Here is a 23,321-nt window from a genome sequence, read left to right on the forward strand (position 1 = left end):
CCCGGGTGCCTGTGGGCAGCCAGAGGGAAGCCAGCCCGGGTCCCCGGTGCCTGTGGGTGGTTGGAGGGAAGCCAGCCTAGGTCGCGGGTGCCTGCAGGCAGCCAGAGGGAAGACAGCCCAGATACCAGGGGACTGCAGGCAGCTGGAGGGAAGCAAGCCTGGGTCCCGGGTGCTATAGGGAAGCCAGTGCTAGCAGCTGGGGGAAGGAAGGCCTACTCTTGCACAAATTTTGTGCATTGGGCCACTAGTATATATATAAAAGGCTATCTGTCTCACCTGTCACTATGACATGCACTGACCACCAGGGGGCAGATGCTCAATGTGGGAGCTGCCTCCTGGTGGTCAGTGTACTCAGGAAGCGCTGCTCAGCCAGAAGCTGGTCTCAGAGTGGTGAGTGCAGTTGCAGTGGCAGGAGCCTCTCCTGCCTCTGCTGCAGGACGGTGGTAAGAAGTAAGGGGTTCCAGACTGTGAGAAGGCACAGGTTGGGCTGAGGGACCACCCAGTGCATGAAATTTCATGCACCGGGCCTCTAGTTTAAAAATAAATGGCACCACGGACCTAGTGCTGACAAACCAACACTTGGCTTCGCCCACGTGGGATTCAGGCCTCATCACCATCCCGGAGCGACACCCCACCAAATTACAGCCAATGCTGCTAAGACTCCATGGTGCAAAATACAGCCCAGCCCAGCCCAGCCCAGCCCAGAAATGGTGGCTGTGGGCACCAGGTAATGACGTCATGTAGCAATACCTGGCTTCCTCTCCTTAGCGACTAGCCTCCTTGGAGTTTCTTCATCCCAGGAATACGACTTGCTTTATAGCAGGTGGAAACATTTTATACTTTAACCAAATGTCCATGAAGTGTTTTCCCATGCCTCATCTCATTTGATCCTCACAGAAGTCCTGGAGTAGGTCGATAGGAGACTCGGTGGAATCCTATTTTCATTAGCCAGAAAACGGAGATTTAGAAAGTTTAGAAACTTGACCCGACTGAAAAGAAGTAAGAAATGGTGGAACTTGAAATGACTTGAGGTTTTCTCACTGCGCAGAATATAGTCAAACACTTCTACAGTTAAATATTTTACCCTTTATTCTCCCTGTGTGATCTACAATAATAATTTGCTCCATGTTGATATTTACTGCTGTGTTGCTGACAATTACCTGAAAGAGAAGTTGGGGTGCTTCACTGGGCTGGAAAAAGTTTAGCTAAATCAGAAAGCAGGCCTAATTAAGCAGGTTTATTCTATATGTATAAAAGGCTAAGTTGACTGGCACATGCACGATACATATAAAGCTCTCACTGGCGCAAATCACACACGTGTATTTTGATCTGTCATTGTCGATTGTGAATTTGGTTGACACTTCTATTATAGAGAGAGGGTGAGTAGCAATATTAAAATATTTCTTCTAATTAATTTCCTTTCAATGAGCATGAATCCGTTTACCAGGCCACTAGTATTGTAATAACTATGTATGGTGCCTGGTGGGTACAGGAAATATCAGGGGAACACTTTGTAAAGTATATGAGTATCTAACCATTATGCAGTATACCTTAAACTAATACAAAATAATTTTAAATGTAAACTGTAATTTAATAAATGGTCAGGTAGATTTTATAGAGTATGATGTATGAAGAGCAGATGTGGGGACTTTATATAACTTGTTACCTTGAATTACACAAGAGGTGAAGATCTTAGAGCAGTGATTTTTAACCGCTGTGCCACAAGAATTTTTAAAACATGCAATACCTGACTATTTAGTCACAGGTACTGACTTCTCTCTTAGATTATCAATTAAAAATGTGACATGTGCCAACACCATAAAAGCTGCCCTGTTTGAGTGAATTAAAATTATTATTATACCCTTTTTCTTATCAGATTGGCAAAAACATTTTTTGGTGTGTGTAGAATTTTAGTAATTAGTTTATATGTGCCATGAGATGAAAAAGGCTGCTTTAGAGTCTTAGATCTTCAAAAGAAAGAAGCAAATACTCTTTGTTTTTGGCATTTCTCTTTCCTAATTACTGCTTTCCTTTTACTGTTGCCCACTCTGTCAATCCTGCAATGTACTGTAAGATTTTCCTCAGGAAATTCTTTCCCCCCTAATTTTCAGACTTCATTGCCTTGGCTTTTGGCCATTTGATCAGGGAGGCTTTTATAGATTTGCAGCCTGAAAGGGACAGGACTTAGCTGTTCTGATTTAAGGAGTAGGAGAGATAATGGATATTCCAATTCCAGAGTAATAAGAGCTATTTCTGATTTTCTCACAATTGTCTGAGAAGCAAGCTTATCTTATCTCATCAAAGCAAATTTTCCCAAGAGACAACCCCCTTGGCAAAATACACTAAAAATATAATCCCTTTAATAATCTGACTGCTCCTGGTATTACTGTGCTTAAGGAGTATTTCATTGGGTATTTTTTTTCCAATTGGGTTTTGAACTTGATTTACATAATCAGTGGCACCTCACATTAGCTGTATATTAATTATCTGTATTGGTTCTATATTAGTTTTCTAAACTGGGTGACATAAGTTTCTAAATACTATATTCTTTCCCATTTTTTTTTCTTTGATTGGAGAGCAATTAGCTTTATTTGCCACAGAAGCATGAACTGCCTGTAGTCTTGTACTTATGCCCATGTGCTTATGCCAACAATAATGATTTTATTTTATTAGCCAATCAGAATTTAAGGAGATCACCTCAGGTTGTGCAGTCTATCTTTATTTAAGTTTAAATAAACAATATTAATTTGATTGCTCAATATCAGTGATTTTCAACCTGTGCTGTAAGAATTTAAAACATGCTATATCTGACTATTTACTAGTAGTCAGGGGCACTGACATCTTCTCCTTTAGATTGTCAAATAAAAAATGGTCAACACAATAGCCATCCAGTGAATGAATCAAAATTATACCTATTTTTTTTTATCAGATCTGCAAAAATATATACATATATTTTTTGGTTTGCTGCATAATTTTAGTAATTACTTTACTAAAATTGCCATGAGATAAAAAAAGGTTGAAAATTGCTGCTGTATATGCTCAAAGATCTACTTTTATCTTGAGAATACTCTTTTTTTTGTTTTGTGGTTATAGTTGTAGGGATGGAATTTATTTTTAATCACATGCTGCCCACCCTCTTTCTCAGAATGGACTGATTTTATTGCTTCATGCCAGTTTGATTTATCTCCTGCTGTTGGCACCTCAAACTCAATATATCCCAAAATAAATTTATTTCTTTTGAAATCTTTTCCTCTTCTATATTCTTATTTTCTTCCTACCTGACAGTTTACCATTTGTAGTTGCACACTTTACATGCCAATAGGTCCATATGCCCCAAATAAAACTTCTGTTACACTCCACCAACTCTAATTCCCCAGAACTCTCATCTCCTAAATTTTATACCATAATTATTAGCAGCACTATTTATAGTGTAATTATTTGCTTATTTGTCTGGCTTTCCCACTATTTGAGGCCAGGGCTTTAGCTTCTTCATTATTGTACCCTCACTGCCTCTCTGACATCTAATAAAGTATTCAGTATTGTTGAATAAATTATTAAAGGTGTAATTTAGAATATCACCTATTAATTCGATATTTATTGTTTAATATGAAGGCACTATGTTAGGATGACCAGTTATCTTGGTTTATCTAGACATGTCCTGGTTTTAGCCCTAAAAGTCCTGTTTCCTGGGTAAACTAGGACAGTGTGTCACCCTAATTGTAAACATTAGGTATAGTTTATATAAAAGCCAAGGGACCGGAACACCGGAATGACTAGAATGACTAGAATGACTGGAATGACTGGTCATTATGACGTGCACTGCCGCTGAACAACTGGTCTGATCGGGGGGGCTGGCCAACCTCCGCGTTCCTTCCCCCCAGCTGGCCTGGCCCGATTGGCACCCATCAGGGTGGGCCAGCTGGACCCCATCCATGCATGAATTCATGCACCAGGCCTCTAGTGCTATGAATAAAACAGAAAACTCCATTCTCTCATGGAGATCATCAGTATAAACATTTTAATTTTCTTGTGGTTTTATTTGAACTCAGTGTTTCATATAAACTGTTAGCCCATTGATGAAAGATTCTAAATAATTACCTTTGGAAAACTTCAGTGAAGATTTGATGAGTCTTGAATTCATGGGGCTGTTGTGTATTTTGTTTTTGCATTTTTATATAAATTTCAGTATTTTGCATTTAATTTTACATTTGTCTAGGTAAATTCAGTTAGAATCTCTGCATGCTTGGATAATAGCAGCCTCAGAACTAGCCTGAGCTTAGCTTTCTTATATTTCTCACATGTTAGGTCACATTAACTTAGTGTCTGTATGAACTTAAATTAGAAGAAATAGACTTTTAATTTTGAGAAATACTTATGAAGAAAAGCATATAAAATATAAATTTATGGCTTAAAAAGTGAATGCTCAAGAAATATAACATTGCCAAAATTTCCTTTTTAATCATAATCCTTTTCCGTTCCCCTATAGGTAAGCACTATTCTGATTTTTGTGGCTATCACTTTTTGCTTTTCTTTACAGATTATTAAATTCTCTTGATGAAGTGATCCCTTTATCATAATGAAATGTCTCTCTTATCCCTGCTTTTCCTCATCTGATTTTAATACAGTCAAAACAATTTTCATGGATTCATGGATACATGGTATATTTTTCTCATCCTTTTATTTTGAACCTGTGTCTTTATGTTTTAAGAAGGTCTACTGTAGACAGCATAAAATGGGGGTCTTGCTTTTTTCATTCAGTCTGATAATCTATCTTTTAATTGAGGTGTTTGGAATTCTTCCACTTAATTATCAATATTTTTACATTTAAATAAACTCTCTTGCTATTTGTTTTCTATTCATCTCATCCATTCTTTATTTCTTTTTTCTTCTTTCCCAACTTTCATTGAATGAGTTGAGGTTTTTTTAAAATTATTCTGTGTTTTTTTTTTGTTTTGTTGTTGTTATATTATTTATTTATTTTTTTTGGTTAGTCCTCACCAGAGGATATTTTTTCCATTGATTTTAAAATTTTTTATAATTGACTTTTTACAGAGAGGAAGGGAGAGGGATAGAGTTAGAATCATCCATGGGAGAGAAACATCGATCAGCTGCCTCCTCCACACCTCCTACTAGGGATGTGCTGGCAACCAAGGTACATGCCCTTGACTGGAATCGAACCCGGGACCCCTCAGCCCGCAGGCCAATGCTCTCTCCACCGAGCCAAACCAGCTAGGTTTCCATTGATTTTTAAAAAATTAAATTTATTGGGGTGAAATTTGTCAGCATGATCTTACAGGTTTCAGGTGTGGGTTTCTATGTTACAAGATCTGTATTCCATTGATCTTTAGAAAGAGTGAAATGGAGGGAGGGAGGGGTAGAGAGAAACATTGATGTGAGAGTGACACATCAATTGCTTGCTCCTGCCCTCACCCCAAGCCTGCAACCCAGGTACATGCCCTTGGCCAGGATTCAAACTCTCAACCCTTTGGTGCACGTGCTGATGCTCTAACGATTGGGTAACACTGGCCAGGGCTAAATTGTTCTGTTTTTGTCTTCACTATTGTTATAATTCTTTGTTTTATGTTTTTAGTGGTTGCTCTAGGGCAGTGGTTCTCAACCTTCCTAATGCTGTGACCCTTTAATACAGTTCCTCTTATTGTGGTGACCCCCAACCATAAAATTATTTTCGTTGCTACTTCATAACTGTTATTTTTCTACTATTATGAATCATTATGTAAATATCTGATATGCAGGATGTATTTTCATTGTTACAAATTGAACATAATTAAAGCATAGTGATTAATCACAAAAATAATATGTAATTACTTATGTGTTTTCCAATGGTCTTAAGTGACCCCTGTGAAAGGGTCGTTCAACCCCCAAAGGGGTCGTGACCCACAGGTTGAGAACCGCCGCTCTAGGGTTTATAATGTCTAACTTATCACAATCTACCTTCAAAAAATACTGTACCACTTCGCATATTATTAACTCTTTTATTAACTCACAAAAATTTTGTTGTTAATTCTATCCAGTGGCACTTTTCATTTTAGAATTGATTTGAGGTTTTTAATGTATCTTTCCTTTATCTTTTCATCATGTTCTTCTTTCTTCTACCTTGTTAAATATATGAAGAATATTTGTGATACTTTAATGTTTGTATGTGCTAACTCCATCTTCTCATTTCTAGATCTGTTTCTTTTCATTGACTCTTTTCCTGTTTATAGGACTTATTTTCCTCCCACTTGGAAGAAGACGTTTTGGTAGTTTGCACTATTGACTTAATATAATCTGTAGCTTGATTAGTGTGTGCTATCTGTGTGTCTTGAATGAAACCTGTGTACTGTTCTCTAATTTCTTACCCTGAGTTGGAATATTTCTCTCATGTCCTGTGTTTCTCAGCTCTACTGAACACTTGCCTTTTCAAAATGAACATTGGCTTACTTTTAAGGATTTCTGTTCTTGTGGTCTTTGTTACTATCCAAGTGTTTTGTTTTGTTTTTTTCTTTGCTTTGGGACAGCCAATTCAAACCATCAGAGTTTTAACATCATCCATGAAGCTTTTCCTAGTCATCTAAGCATGGTTGAAAAGTTCTCTTTTGAGCTTCTAAGCATTTTGGCACTTGATATATTTTTCTTTATTTAAAATTATTTTAGTTCTTTTCTCAATATTTGATAGACTATTGCTTTTTAAGGGTAAGGTCTATATTTTACTCGCTTCTTTTATGCTGTAATACCTAACACAAATAAATAATACTTGATTTCAGTCAACATTTTAATACACATGGCCCTCAAAAGAAATACGTTATTTCTAGTTTTAAAATGAATACCTTTTATAATTAGTCTGATTAGTGAGATTTTAAACTATTCTAATTATCACCATAAAATTTCATACCAGCCTTCAGTTTCTGTTAGTGTATAAAATTCTTACCAGTTTTGAGTCCTCACTTTCATTCTTTTATTACCGGTTGACTATAGCTGCTCTATTCTTTTCCATCTCTTCTCTCTCTCCCTTTCTCTCTCTCTCTCTCTCTCTCTCTCTCTCTCTCTCTCTCTCTGGTTAATCCTCACCAAACAATATTTTTTATTGATTTTTTTTTAGAAAGAGTGGGAAGGAGGGGGAGAGGCAGAGAGAGAGAGAAACATCCATGTGAGATGAACAAATCACTTGGTTGCCTCCCACATGTGCCCGGGACCAGGGATTGAGCCCACAGCTGAGGGAAGTGCTCCTGACTGGAATCCAACCTGGGACCCTTCAGTCTATGGTCTGATGCTCTATCCACTGAGCCAAACTGGCTAGGGCTCCCATCTCTTCTTTAATACCTATGTTGCTTTAACTATACTAATTTTCTTGATACAGTTCTTGAAATATTTTATCAGTCTTTCAGCAGGCTAAGTCTGTCTACTGTCTATCTACTAAGTTTGTCTAAGTTTATGATTTCTTTTACAGCAAAATTTATAACTTTTATTTATAAACCTTTGGGGTGAGACAATCCAACTATGTATCAAAGCAAGGGGACATTATTAATTACTTGTTATAAACTCACTTTAAGTTATTTCTACTTAGGCTGTCTCTATAAACTTATATATGTCATTTTCTACAAATAATAGATGCTGTTCCAAAATACAAAACAGTGGTCTTTGGAGGATGAAAATACTTTATCAGCTAAATATAACTGCCATTTTTATTCCAACCAAATATGCTTAGAAGAAAACAGACTTTTGTTTCTTATTTTCTTTAGGTATTTTTGCAAATTCAGGTTCTTATATTTAATACATATATTAATAGAAATTCTGCTTTTACATTAGGATCTTTAAAATGCAACAACTTCTGTAGCTAGCTGTTAGTTCTGGTAGTATAGCATCAACAGTTGAAGTTAATAAATGATTTTATGCATTTTGAGAGCTTTTTCTCTGAAATCATTGGAATCTTACCTGCCGCCGATATGATTTTATTTTTATAGGTGGCTACGCACCATTCCTTTCTTTGGCTGCTAGAAACACTATTGCCCCTAACACTGAGGAAGCTATTCCAGGTCCAGCACACTATAATGTTTCTGAAAAAAAGGTAAGTTTATAATAATTGTGATAATTATATAAGTTAATAAAAATTATGATTTCTTCCTTTAATAGACTATCATGTCAATTGTTTTTTTTTCCCTTCATATTATCTTCTTTCTCCTTTTGATCTATATTTTGTAGTTAGAATAAGAGAAAGTAAATGTGTTTCAATGCTGGTTGAACACATATTGTAAAGCCAGAACTATTGAAACTGAATCATATGTCTCCTAATTCTATACATTCGCAAGAGTGTGTTACAAGAATATTTTTGATATTCTATTCATGTTAAAAAACAGTGATATAACTCCAATCTACACTAATAAAAGAGAAACATGGTAATTAGCGTACAACCGCTACCCTTCCCATTGGCTAATCAGCATATCCTTATGCAAATTAACTGTCAGCCAAGATGGCGGCCGGCAGCCAGGCAGCTGGAAGCGAACATGAAGCTTGCTTGCTTCAGTTGAAGGAGGACTCCAACGTTCCCCGCCTGACTTACCGGCCTCTGAGCTTTCAGTTTGAAACATTCTAACAAATATAGAAGCTAAACAAAACCCCAGAAACCAGCTTTCAGCCGGCCGGGATCTCAGAACTGGAGTTATACATTGTTTCGATTATAGAACGCAAACAAACTAGATACCTGTTTTCAGCAGCGGAAGCCTCAGAGCTAGAGCCAGAGCTAAAGGTGGCCCAGAATAAAATAAAATAAAAGAGAAAAAAAAGGAGTGGTTGGGAGCTTCAGTCAACAACCGCCAGCCTGAAAGCAGCCCTCACCCAGACTGGCCAGGCACCCCAGTGGGGACCCCCACCCTGATCCAGGACACCCTTCAGGGCAAACCAGCCAGCCCCCAGGCCTCTATCCTATATAGTAAAAGGGTAATATGCCTCCCAGCACCGGGATCAGTGGAGCCGCGAGGCCTCCCGGCACCGGGATCAGCATGACAGGGGGCAGCGCCCAAACCTCCTGATCGCCCTGTGGCTCTGTGTGTGACAGGGGGCAGGGCCACAACCTCCCTATCCGCCCTGCTCTGTTTGTGACAGGGGAAGGCGCCCCAACCCCCTGATCAGCCCTGCTCTGTGCCTGATAGGGGGGAGCTCCCCAATCCCCTGATCGCCCTGTGGCTCTGTGTGTGACAGGGTGCGGCGTCCCAGCCCCCTGATCGGCCCTGCTCTGTGTGTGACAGGGTGCGGCACCCCAACCTCCCCCCCCCCCCCCCCATAGGCCCTGCTCTGTGTGTGATGGGGTAGAGCCATAACCTCCCCATCGGCCCTGCCCTGAGTGTGACAGTGGCGGCGCCCCAACCCCCTGATCTGCCTTGCTCTGTGTGTGACAGGGGCGGTGCCCTAACTCCCCTACCGGCTCTACTCTGTGCGTGACAGGGGGGAGCTCCCCAACCCCCTGATGGGCCCTACTCTGTGAGTGACAGGGGAGAGCTCCTCAACCCCCTGATTGGCCCTGCTCTGTGCATGTCAGGGGGGATGTTCCCAACCCCCTGATGGGCCCTGCTCTGTGCGTGACAGGGGGCAGCGCCCCAACCCCCTGATTGGCCCTGCTCTGTGAGTAACAGGGGGCAGCGCCCCAACCCCCTGATTGGCCCTGCTCTGTGCATGACGGGGGTGGCGCCGCAACCTCCCCATCAACCCTGCCTTGAGTGTGACAGGGGGCAGTGCCCCAACCCCCCAATCAGTCTATCCTGAGCGTGACTGAGGGTGGCATTGCAACCTCCCGATCCGCCCTGCTCTGTGCATGACGGGGCGGCACCCCAACTCCCCAATCGGCCCTGCTCTGAGCCTGACCAGGGGCTGTACCTAGGGATTGGGTGTGCCCTCTGCCACCCAGGAGCAGGCCTAAGCCAGCAGGTCGTTATCTCCCGAGGGGTCCCAGAGTGCGAGAGGGCTCAGGCCGGGCTGGGGGACCCCCCTCCCCCCCTCCCGAGTGCACAAATTTTTGTGCACCGGGCCTCTTGTCTATATAAAAGCCTAAATGACCAAACGACCAATCGGTAGACTGGTCACTATGATGCGCACTGACCACCAGTCTGGCAGCAGCCACTCACTCCCTCAGTAGTCCTGCAGGTCCAATCTCTGGAGAACGGGCCAGGCACCAACAAATCAGCTTCACTGGCATGGACCCGACAGCACCACTAGCCACCTGGAAGTCAGCCTCGGGCACCGCGGCTGCTTCCCCTCCCTAGACAACCCACAAGGAAGAAATAATATGAAAGTGGCCGCCAGGTTGCTCCCGACAACCAGCATGAATGTTAGCAGGACAGATCCGGATCCCAGGCCGACAAGGGCATCCCACCGCCTGCTCAGAGGGCCAATAGACTACTTCCCCCATCTTCACTCCTCTCGGTATGGGCTGTGGTGGCATGAGCCTCTCCCAATCAGAACTGACTGGGTGTGAGCCCACAGCAGGCTCAGTGGGCCGGGATGAGTGGGAGCGACAGGCAGGAGTGGCAGGCAGCATTGGACTGCCAGTTACAACCCAATCCCCACAGGCCACACCAAGGGACCCCTCCAGTGCATGAATTGGTGCACTAGGCCTCTAGTTGAGTAGATAATAGAAGAGACGCTGGATAGATTAATACAATTAATTTCCATTACATTTCACCCCTTCACTGCCCAGTTCTCTTCTCTCTCATGTATACAACACACAATACACACACACACACACACACTGTGTTATTCTTACCATATATATGTCATTTATAAAATGCAATTATCTTCCCAGGAGTAGCCAAACTACTATCTAGCTACTGCATGAAGAGGTGATATTACAGTGTCCCTACTACCAAATGAATCCTGGATTAATAGATTAAAGCCATTAATTCTCTTCTTCTTTCACATTTCTATTTCATTATTTGGCAACCTATAGATTAAATAGTAAGTATAACATGAGATAGTATAAAGAAGTGGTTTGGACTGTAGGCTCTGGAGGTAGACTACATAGATTCAAAATCTGTCTCTGCCACTTACTGATTAAGCTGTGAGACTTAATCTTAACCTTTAAGCTCTTTGGGCCTCAGTCTCCTCAACTTTTAAATAGGAGTAATAACTTTGTAGGCTTTTTCTAAGGACTAAATGTTAATAAGCATTTAGAACAGTGCCTGATTATAGTTGGCATTCAATACACTTCAACATTATTAATGTTGCCATTTTATAATAGAAGAGGGAAAGAAAGAGATAGAAAGTGAAAGAAAGTGATGGAGGAAGTAAGGAAATAGTGGTAGGAACCTATTTTGATCATGAGGTTATAGGTAATTTAAGATTTTTTTCCATTACTCATTCCACTTTCCCCATCTTTTCAACAAGCACTTTATCTGGTAGTTTTTAGTTTGGTGGGGTGATCAGAATCTTCAGTTCTAAGGAGCCTGAGCTCTTGATTCTCAGGCTTGTTTCACCTTTAAATAAACTTGTTTTTAGCATTTTCCCTGTATTATAGTGTGAGGAACCTCTGCAGGGTGTCCCTGGTGTTCCATCTCACCTTGGCTTTCATTAGTCTTGTTTTTCAGACCTGGTCAGGTTAACACCTTAGTCAATGCACTAACCTCCTTATTTTGCTTTTTGTTTGTTTGTTTTTTTGTTAATCCTCACCAGAGGATATTTTTTCCCCATAGATTTTTAGAGAGAGTAGAGGGAGAGGGAGAGACAGAGAAAGAGAAACATTGATGTGAGAGAGACACATCAATTGGTTGTCTCACACAAACCCCCCCTTGACTGGAATCACACCCTGGACTCTTCAGTCCTTGGGCAATGCTCTAACCACTTTGACAAACTGGGTAGGTCCTTATTTTTCTTTTTGCTTTGTAGCATAAAGAGCCTGGAATGGTCAGTTGGTGGTCTCAACTTCCAATTCAATGGAACATATGTTGCTTCTCCCTGTCTTAAAACTTTAAGAATGCTAGAGCTTTGAGGACAAAAAACAAAAAATTCGATAGTGGGTCATTAAATGTAATCATTAGAAGTGTCACACCTACTTCCATGCCATGGCCCACAGACTAGCATATTAATGATGTATGGGCTTTCTAGTTTTACCAACAGTTTAGTTTCCTTATTAACTGTTTGAGTCCCAAGCAGCGCGATTGCGCTGCTGAGATTTTATGTCCAGAAAACCCAGCACATTTCGAACATTGTGGACAGCTGATGGTGCGTTACCGATTGTCGAAGTCGCGCGCTCAGATTTACTGACGCAAGTACATCACACAGCTCCTTTTAATTAATATCCGATTGAGTCCCAAGCAGCACGATCTCGCTGCTCGGTATTTCTCGACATAAAATAAAACAAGCGCTATCACGCTGTTTGGGTCTTTTCGTACTCATTTAGAGAAAGCGCGGTTGCGCTGTTTGGGATTCTTCGACAGTGTTTTTTCAATACCCCCTGGGACTCAAACGGTTAAAACTGATACATAACTCCAGTATTCTAAGAGGGAAATGTAGTAAAATACACAATAGGTAGAATTTAAACTTGTTAAAAATGATGTGTCAGGATGTTGGAATGTTATTTTATATTAATACTGATTTTAGTCAATTCCATGTGAGATAATATAAAGTACAATCTAGATTAAAATTTACTTTATTTCAAATTGGGTAAATTTCTTGGATTTAAAGAATAAGGAATTAGGAATTCTGCTTTTTTATGTAATGAATGATCAATAAAAAAGTTCTAGTAGTCTCTGTTTTTCTTCTTAAAATTTTAAACAAATGCCAGAAGAAGATTGATTTCCTTGGTTTATAAAATGACTTCTAATTTATTTACTTAATTGCTGTTGATTTTTTTGGGGGGGGCGTGTAGTTTTAGTCTAAACTCTTGCAGAGCTTTTAGAAGTTTAAGAAGTGTGCATTTATCACACTGTTTAAAAAATAAAGTTTATTTCATTTTAAATGGATGAATTAGGAAACATGATTGTAATATGACATAGTTTACATAATTATTCTGTAAATGTGGAACATAATTAAAGGGATAATACTATTGGAAGTTAATACGCGTATTTAACTTTTTTTTAAACTTTTCTTTTGGAAGCATAGTAATCAGTAATACTTAGTACTAGTAAATATTATTTAGGGACTTCAAATGACATTTTGAACAACCTAAAATGTGGGTTGTGGTTGTGAGGGCCTACCTCCAGTGTAAAATACAAAATACCTGAAGCTTTATTAAGTAGAACATTTAGGTGTTGAAACTGCGTGCCATAATTTGGTCTTGTGTGGTTCTCTGTATCCCTTAAAGCTATTTCACTTTGATTATGGTCATCATCACTATTCCAAAGTTGGGCGGGGGGTAAGGGGTGGGGAGGGAGGTTGGGTATACCTTTGCCTTTACAACTCTTGCCCAGTTATGGCAAAATCACTTTTCCTTTAGCATATATAAAGCATGCTAAGTTTTTTTTAAATTTTATTTTATTGCTTAAAGTATTACATATAGTATTACATATGTCTCCTTTTTCCCTCATTGACCTCCCCCCAGCCACCCCCAACTTCTGGCACATGCCCTCATCCCCCTAGTGTCTGTCCCTTGGTTATGCTTATATGCGTGCATACAAGTCCTTTGGTTGATCTCTTACCCCCATACCCTGACTCCTGGAGAGCATTATGCTAAGTGAAATAAGCCAGTCAGAGAAAGATAAATATCACAAGATCTCACTCATTTGTGGAATATAATGAAGCATGCTGAGTTTTTTTTTTTTTTTAAATATATTTTATTGATTTTTTACAGAGAAGAAGGAAGAGGGACAGAGAGTCAGAAACATCGATGAGAGAGATCGATCAGCTGCCTCCTGCATGCCCCCCACTGGGGACGTGCCCTCAACCAAGGTACATGCCCTTGACTGGAATCGAACCCGGGACCCTTGAGTCCGCAGGCCGACGCTCTATCCACTGAGCCAAACCGGTTCGGCCATGCTGAGTTTTTTGAAAGAAAGTTTGTTTAGTAGAAAAGAACATAAAGGAATTAAAATAAAAGGAGAAGAATCAAGTTTACAAAGTGCAGGCTTTTGATCCTTTAGTAGATAATTAGCCCCTTAAGTTACCTGCCTTGTTCTGTTCATATCCTGTTTCCTAGGATTCTTACTTCAAAGTGTCAGTACAAAATTCACTTATGTTTTCTGGTCCTGTTCTTTTCCAGTTTCTGACCTATCTCTGCTTGGTAGGTACCATTTTGTTTCTTGCTACATGAGAATGGTTCTAGATGTGGGATCTCTTTTCTGGGTCTAGACAAATAGTTTCTTTCATAATTTTTATTATATAGGCCTAGGAATAGACGTCCAAATTAGGTTTGATTTTTGATCTAAGAGAGATCTCTCACTAGAGCTGAGTGATAGGACATCACATATGATACAGTACTTGCCCTCATCCTTTAGATGAGAATTGCCCCTATAGTGTTGGGGGTTGCTGACAGTATAATAACTCATCAAATAACTATAGTATTTAGACAAAAGTCAGTACTCAAAAAGTAGTAAGACCATTTTCTCAGAGGTTTTCATATAAAATGCACAATCGGTAATATATTTTTGGGTCATTTGTCTGACATACGGCAGTTCCTTTTGTAACCTCTTATAAAATCAGTAGAATTGGTAATTATGAAATATGAATAACCTGAAAATATTCTGGTTAATTTGTATCATAGTTTAAAAAAAATCTAGATCAATTTTTAAATCTTCTGTAAAAGTATTCAATGTAAATTTAAATTGCAGTTTGAGTTTTAAGATCCCAGAGACCATAGTAATGGCTTTCAAATAATCAAAATTTGAGGAGGCCTTCTCTCTTAGAGTGATTTAACTTTTTATGTAACTTGTAATGTTTTTTGCAAAATCATTAAAGTTTATTATAGATCCAATCTTTTTAAACATAGGAATTCTGATCTTATTAAAACAGTAATCAAATAGTGAATTGGCTATTTAAGAATATAATTTGACTCATTTTTTAAAAGAAGACCTCTACTGTGTACTTCTTAAAAGCCAAATGAAGGTAAATAAGATGCAAACTAGAGATAAGCTCAGTGAATAGTGATTGTGAACAACTGACATATATATATATATATAAAATACACACACACACACACACACACCATGTGAAAAAATCTGTTGGTAAATCAGTGACTTAAAAAAATTGTATCTGATCAGTCAAATGCCAGCCACTATTATGAATCATCTTAGGAATGACTGCACTATGACTGTTTATAGAAACTATGATGGAATTTTATCTGAATAAGCTGGCAATTAGCCAGTTGATAATTCTGATTCCAGAGAATTCAGATATTAGTCATGGAAGACATTTCCTAGTGCCTTCTCTGCAATAAAAAAATGTTTAAAATTAATCTGAGCATAAAATCAAGCAAGTGCGAGTAAAGCTACATAAATATCATTAGAAATGACCAAAATGTTATTCACAAAAATAAGTAATCCTAGCAAGCTTAGAAGATTTACTTTTTCCTTGCAATATAAATACCAGAATTTTTTAGCTCATTTCAGAGGTATAAATTCTCCATGAGCCTGTAAGCATACACTCTTTTAAAAATAAATATTTTTATTGATTTCAGAAAGGAAGGGAGAGGGAGAGAGGGATAGAAACATTAGTGATGAGAGAGAATTGTTGATTGGCTGCCTCCTGCACAACCCCCACTGGGAATTGAGCCTGCAACCCTAGCAAGCGCCCTGACCCAGAATCCAACTGTGACCTCCTAGTTCATAAGTTTACACTCAACCACTGAGCCACATTGGCTGGGCTATACACTCTTTATTTTTGCTCCACAGCTTTGGAGACTCCTGTGTCTCTGATACCTATTCTAAAACTGAGTTTTGCATTTTCTTAGAGTGCTCTGAGTAAATTTTAGTTTGAGTTTAGAGTTAAAACTGACAGGTATCATTGTCAGTTTCTCATCCTCTTAGGACTAGGTCTTCAGTCAAGGGCCTTAACTTTCTCAGGTTGGGTTTAAAAACTATTTGTTCATATAAACATGTACTTATCAAATGGGTATTAATTACAAAGTGCTTCTTTTAATTACTTCATTTTTTCTCTTCAATTTAGTGTAATATAAAAGGAGGCCATAGTCTACAAAACCGGGAGAAACGTTTTAAGAAGTTTATTTCCGATAGTCCAGGACCGGCAAGCTATGATCAGTCTTGTCCTGGAGCCTTAGATACCATGAAGAGAAAAGTTCTAGAGGCTAAAGAGCATCTTCAATCAGTAGGTTGCAATTTTAAAGTATGCTTCTAATGACATTTCTTTTAGTTAAAGTAGAAAAGGTTCAGTGTTTTCTGTGATGTTAAGTGCATTTAAAAAGCAATACTATAAAAAGTAGTAGGTATATTAGTATCCATATTATAGTTATTTATAGTTAAATGAACACTTGATTTTGTATACTTAAGTTTTTAATTGTATTGCCATCTGACTTCTTTTTTTTTTTATATTTTATTTATTTTTTACAGAGAGGAAGGGAGAGAGATAGAGAGTTAGAAACATCGATGAGAGAGAAACATCGATCAGCTGCCTCCCGCACATCTCCCAGTGGGGATGTGCCTGCAACCCAGGTACATGCCCTCGACTGGAATTGAACCCGGGACCCTTCAGTCCGCAGGCCGACGCTCTATCCACTGAGCCAAACCGGTTTCGGCAATCTGACTTCTTTTTTGCTTTGGATAAATCTATAGTCACTTCCTATATCCATGGTGAGCAGAAAGTAAGGAAGATTTTTAGAAACCATCTCAATGGTTTACCTGTATATGTGTTTATATATGAAACTCTGTTCAAGTGGTTAATACAATCAGTGAAATTTAAAACATGATTCCTGAAATAAAAACCTTAACATTTAAATGGTTAAATGTTATATATGGAAAGAGAGAGAGAGAGAGAGAGAGAGAGAGAGAGAATATTATTTGACTAGAATGAGGAATTTGTGTAGGGGACTAGCAGGTAATATGTTTGAAAAGGTATGTTGGTGTTATGTAAATGAATAATTTTTACACCAAAGGCCTACCTCTTTGAAATAAATAATGTAATCTTTCAGATTTTGGTCATGGTTTCTTTTGAGTGGTTCCATCTTCTCTTGCCATAACTTCTTCACATAACTCATATTAATTAAATTTGAATTAGTTTCCTGTTTGTTTAGGAGAATATATTTTAGGGTTCAGTACTCAGTTGAATAATGTCAGTGCAATGACAATGAGATTAGTATACTAGAGGCCTGGTGCACGAAATTTGTGCACTGGGGGGGGGGGTTCTCTCAGCCTGGCCTGTGCCCTCTTCCAATCTGGGAGCACTTGGGGGATGACCCCCTGATGGCTTAGGCCTGCTCCCTCATGGGCCTAAGCCAGTGGTCAGCAAACTGCGGTTCGCGAGCCACATGCGGCTCTTTGGCCCCTTGAGTGTGGCTCTTCCTAAGCCTTAGGAGTACCCTAATTAAGTTAATAACAATGTACCTACCTATATAGTTTAAGTTTAAAAAATTTGGCTCTCAAAAGAAATTTCAATCATTGTACTGTTGATATTTGGCTCTGTTGACTAATGAGTTTGCCGACCGCTGGCCTAAGCCATCAGTTGGACATCCTTAGCGCTGCTGCGGAGGCGGGAGAAGCTCCCGCCACTGCCTCTGTGCTTGCCAGCCATGAGCCTGGTTTCTGGCTGAGAGGTGCCCCCCCTGTGGGAGTGCACTGACCACCAGGGGACAGCTCCTGCGTTGAGTGCCTGCCCCCTAGTGGTCAATGTGCATCATAGCAAGCGCTCGTTCTGCTGGTCGGTCAATTTGCATATTAGCCTTTTATTATATAGGATTTAAATTTTCTCTGTTTCATGTGTGGAGACACGTAAATGTTTACTTGCTCATGCAAGGATTTACCAGACATTTTTTCAGTAACTATGAGTATCAGCCATAAAGCCAGGCACTGATAATATATAGAATACAAATCACTGCTCCCTGGGATCTATAATTTTAACAGGAAAATAATGAATGAAATTCAGTACAAAAATGTTGATGAAATGATATTTTAATAAACATATATACTAGAGGCCCAGTGTACAAAATTTGTGCATTCAGGGGGGTCCCTCAACCTGGCCTGTACCCTCTTGCAGTCGAGGAGCCCTCAGGGGATGTCCGACCGCCAGCTGGGCCTAAGCTGGCAGTTGGACATCCTTAGCACTGCCACGAAGGCGGGAGAGGCTTTCGCCACTGGAGCCTGGCTTCTGGCTGAGCGGCGCTCTCCCTGTGGAAGCGTACTGACCACCAGGAGGCAGCTCCTGAATTGAGTGTCTGCCCCCTGGTGGTCAGTGCACATCATAGCGACTGGTCATTCTGCAGTTCGGTCAATTTGCATATTAGCCTTTTATTATAATAATAAAAGCATAATATGCAAATCGACTGAACGGCTGAACAGCAGAACTGTCCAGATGACCTTCTAGACAACCTTTTGGATGAAGCCAGGACTGCAAGGGCTGAGGCAGCCGGGCTTCTAGTAGGATATATAAAAGGCTAATATGCAAAGTGTCCCCATGGGAGTTCAACTGGGAGACTGGGAGTTCTATTGCTGGCTATGACATGTGATGACCACCAGGGAGCAGCATGGAACGAAGGAAGGCCCCAGCCAGCAGCTGACAGCTGGGGATAGAAGGCCCCAGACAGCAGCCGGAAGGCCCTGATTGGCCCTGATCGCTGGCCAGGCCTACGGACCCTACCTGTGTACAAATTTCATGCAATGGGCCTCCAGTATCATAATAAAATGTTTAGTAGTAGCCCAAAGAAGAGATTTTTTTGAGGGATTAAGGATATCACAATTGAACTGCATCTTGAAGGATTCACTAAGTAGTTAAAAAGAATTGTAAAAAACCCCCACTCTGGCAGAGAAAAAACACATGAATAAAGACATTATGGTATTTAATGACATGATGTGTTCAGAGGAGAACAAAGTTCTTTGGAATACTTGGTGCACAGGAGAGTAGCAGGAATAGAAGCTGGGGAGGAGGTGGGGGCCGTATTTTGGAAAGTCTTGACATGATGCAAATAAGTTTTGAAAGTAGAGAGTAGAGGGGAAGCTATTTAGTGTTTTCCTGTTTTAATTTGGTAATCAGTCTCATTAAGTATCACTAAAACTACTTAATAGTTGTATCTAATGATAAAAAAAATTCAGTCAGTGACAGTATTTTCATAACATAATTATATATTGGGCATGTGTGCACCAACTATAAAATCAATTAATTATTTAATTAACTTAATAACTTTATTTATTATAGAGGATCAATATATTCTTAATAAGGAATTTTCCAGATTGATAAATGACTTAAACGTCTGTATTTTGATATATTTTATAGTAGTATTTTTTCTTTCTCTTCCTTTTTTCTTTGTTAATTCTCACCTGAGGATATTTTTCCACTGATTTTAGAGAGAGTGGAAGGGAGGGGGAGAGACAGAGAAAGAGAACCATCAATGTGAGGGACGCATTGATTGGTTGCCTCCTGCATGCATCCCGACCAGGGCTGGCTGAGGATCAAGCCTGCAACTGAGGTACTTGCTCTTGACCAAAATCTAACCCAGGACCCTTCAGTCCATGGGTCAACGTTCTATCTACTGAGCCAAACCAGCCAGGGCATATGAGATATTTTTTACTAAAGAAAAATATGAAAGAAGTATAATTACCCTGAAATTCATGACTCTAATATTGATATTATGTTAATTTTTGCATAGTTCCTTTCAGTATTTTTTTTTCTTTTTAATATATTTTATTGATTTTTGAAGGAGAGGAAGGGAGAGGGATAGAGAGTTAGAAACATCGATGAGAGAGAAACATCCATCAGCTGCCTCCTGCACACTCCCCACTGGGGATGTGCCTGCAACCAAGGTACATGCCCTTGACCGGAATCGAACCCAGGACCCTTGAGTCCGCAGGCCGATGCTCTATCCACTGAGCCAAACTGGTTAGGGCTCCTTTCAGTATTAAATCATGTATGTATATCACTTTATACACTTATATATAATTTCACATAATTTACATAGTTGTAGTCATAGATTAAATTTCATATTTTATATTTTTATTTCCTTTTAGCATTATGTCATATACATTTTTCTTGCTACACAATCTGCACAATTAGATTATTAATAGAGGGCACCAATAATATGGAGATAGTCAGGAGCTGGGAAGGAATGAAATCAGGAAATGTTACAGAAAATATTGTTTGTTTTTGCATAGCAGATACTCTGATAGCATAGCACAAGTAATATTGATTGTTGATGTGACTATAGAAATGAATGCCTGTTTTAAGCAAGATAAATGAGCTAAGTGAGAAAGATGCCTTATCTCTGAAGGTGGTTTTAATAGTAATGGTAAAGGGTGTCCCAAAATTCACGCAAGATTTGAATTTAATGGTGCTTGCTATCTCGACATGATAATCCAGTTTTTTGTGCCTAATTTGCAAGATATGGATGTGGACGACATGTGGTTTCAACAACACGGTGCCACATGCCATACAGCCTGAGAAACAATTCAATTACTGCCATGAGTCATTTCCTGGTCGTGTAATTTCCCGTTTTGGTGATCAGAATTGGCCACCCAGATCATGCGATTTAACGCTGTTGGACTTTTTTCTTTGGGGCTTTTTGAAGTCTGAGGTTTATGCCAACAAGCCCACGACCACCCATGCCTTGAAGGAGGAAATTGAGCCCTGTATCAACGAAATCCAGCCACATTTATGCAAAAACGGTCATGGAAAATTTCAACAAAAGAGTGCGTATGTACCAGCAAAGCCGTGGAGGCCATTTACCCGATATGCTATTCCATACATAACCCTATACTGTATACTTTATGAATCAATAAAAAATTTACAATTTTTAATTATAAACCTGTGTTTTCTATCAAAATTACTTCTTGCGTGAATTTTGGGACACCCTTTATATATCCTCTTGATTTATATGATGAAGTGAGACTTGAATTCACCCCCTGAAATTACTTTTATAGAACCAACATTTTTGGTTTATATTATGAAATTCATAAAATCAATATTTAATAGTTGCCTTTTAGTAAATTTCAATATTTGATTCTTCATTCCTTCTCTTCTCTCTTGCCTTTGAGTAAATAATATAAAATGTTTTCTTACAGAAAATTTCAAGGTTACCTTCAGTTTTCAGAATGATTGTTCCTTCAATTCCTTCTTATGGACGATCATATGGTTATCATATTAATGAGGATGGCAGTATTATAAAACATCTTCCACCTGCTAGTGATATCACACTAGGTCCAGCATACTATAAACCTCAGTTTGTGAGTATAAAGCATTTCATATTGACAATTAGAAAATTAATTATAATTATTTTGGTTAATGTAACACTAATTGCAGTCACAAATAGACTCCCAAACATTAGTGGCTTAATACATCAGAAATCTTTTTTTTCTCCTCAATAATAAGGGCAATCTTTGTTAAGAGATTTTCCTCTAGGTAGAGATTCAGGGACACAGGTTTATTCCATTTGCGTTACTGTCATCCCCTGAGACCTTGTTGTCTTCTGCGTCCAGCTGGCAGAAGGAAAAGAGGATGGTGGACTGCTAGTGGGAGGATTTTGTAGGCCAGGCCTGAGAGTTGAAGCTCCAGCACATAGACACACTTAAATGCCAAAGGAGTCTGGGACATATATAGTCTAGGAAAAAGAGGAAATACTAGAAGTCTAGAAGTCTCTGCTATAATGTATAATCATATGCAATACATAGATATTCTTTTCTTGAATTTGAAAATGAAAAAGAAAATTTAATTATAAAGGAATTAGAATTTGATAGTATATTATTTACTTTATAAATGATTATAAATAAAGTAAGGAACTTCTCTTATTAAAATATCAAACATAATACAGGGTGTCCCAAAAATGTATATGCACTTTGAATGATTATAAAGTCATTATTAAGAGACAGTTCATTTTCAAAATTTAAATGAATATAGGAATGAATAAATCTTTTTTGTCAATACCTGTTTTCAAACTGATGACTATTGTGGTCCAGGCACTGCTGATAACTCAAAGCACTGGAATTGCGAACATCAAGAATCATTTTGTTCGGTATTTGTGCACCCTCAATTCATTGACTGTTGCAGGTTTTGTACCATAAATTTTGTTTTTTATGTATCCCCATAAAAAAAGACTAATGGCACTTAAGGATACATTTTCTTCATTCAAAGCTTAGTCTGGCTTCACCCATTATTTCAAATCAGTTAACCCTGAAATGGAATGAAAATGGAGTTATCAGCTGTTAAAGTGTGTATACATTTTTTTGGGACACCCTATACATAAGCTCGATCTTGTCTAGGTTTTAAATTTCAAACTTGGCAAAAGTTGAATTGAAGCAAGATTTCATGAGTTACCCATGAATACAGAGAATAAATATAGATGGGTGAGATGTCTGGTTTTACTTAATTAGAAGACTGAAATATATAGTGCTTTAAATGTATTTCATTTTCACACTTTTATGAGATCTGGAAGAAGTAATCCTGGTGAGGAAAATGGCAAAAGTTAAGTGTAGATTTAAGAAGAGGTTGAAGAGACACCTTGGGCAAAGAATAGGTACTCTCAGGATTTGGCTTGACCTTCATTCCCAATAGTTTTTTGTTTGTTTATGTCTCCAACTTTAGGCTTAGGCTCAGGCACCTTCAGAAACCATTTGTTTGTGACAATAGGTATACTAAGGCATTTTTGGGTCTTAGATTCTTTGAATTATTAAAAGTTTTTTTCTTAAAATATTTTTTATGTAATTTATATAATTACACATTTAATAGTACAAACATAATAACTGATACCATGTACACTTCATAACATATAAAACAAAATTTTGTCACACTTGAATTAGATATATTTTAAAATAAATATATTATTATAATTATTAACCTACCCAATTTCCCTTTCTTCATTCTTCTCCTTTTGTTAAACACTAAATTTTATTATACGCATGAATAACTTATATGGTTTAAAACATATAAGTAAAAGGTATCATCTGGTATATAGGTGTCTTACTGTTTCACTTAATGTTATATTTTCTAGGTTTAACCATATATATATATATATATATATATATATATATATACACACACATACACACACATATGTGTGTATATATATATATATATATATATATTAGATCTAATTCATCCATTGTTTCTAGTTAATTTCTTTTTTAAAAAATAATTTATATTTTGAAATAGTTTTAGACTGATAGAAAAGTTACAAGATTAATACAAAGAATTCTCATATGCCATTCATTCAGATCCTGCAGTTAATACTTTATTACATTTGCTATATCATT

The 23,321-nt window shown here is 38.6% G+C and overlaps 1 protein-coding gene across 1 annotated transcript in view; it reads left to right on the forward strand.

Moving 5' to 3' along the window:
- The window catches only part of STPG2 (sperm tail PG-rich repeat containing 2), a 110,960-nt gene that overhangs the window by 4,323 nt on the left and 83,316 nt on the right, over positions 1 to 23,321 (forward strand). The window contains exons 2-4 of the mRNA XM_070433321.1: positions 7,962 to 8,065; positions 16,084 to 16,212; positions 21,138 to 21,299. Coding sequence (XP_070289422.1) covers positions 7,962 to 8,065; positions 16,084 to 16,212; positions 21,138 to 21,299 — 395 coding nt within the window. The remainder of the gene's footprint in view (positions 1 to 7,961; positions 8,066 to 16,083; positions 16,213 to 21,137; positions 21,300 to 23,321) is intronic.

Source organism: Myotis yumanensis, unplaced genomic scaffold, assembly GCF_028538775.1.
Source record: "Myotis yumanensis isolate MYYU_CA2020_CCGP unplaced genomic scaffold, mMyoYum1.0.hap1 SCAF_1, whole genome shotgun sequence".
NCBI lineage: Eukaryota > Metazoa > Chordata > Mammalia > Chiroptera > Vespertilionidae > Myotis > Myotis yumanensis.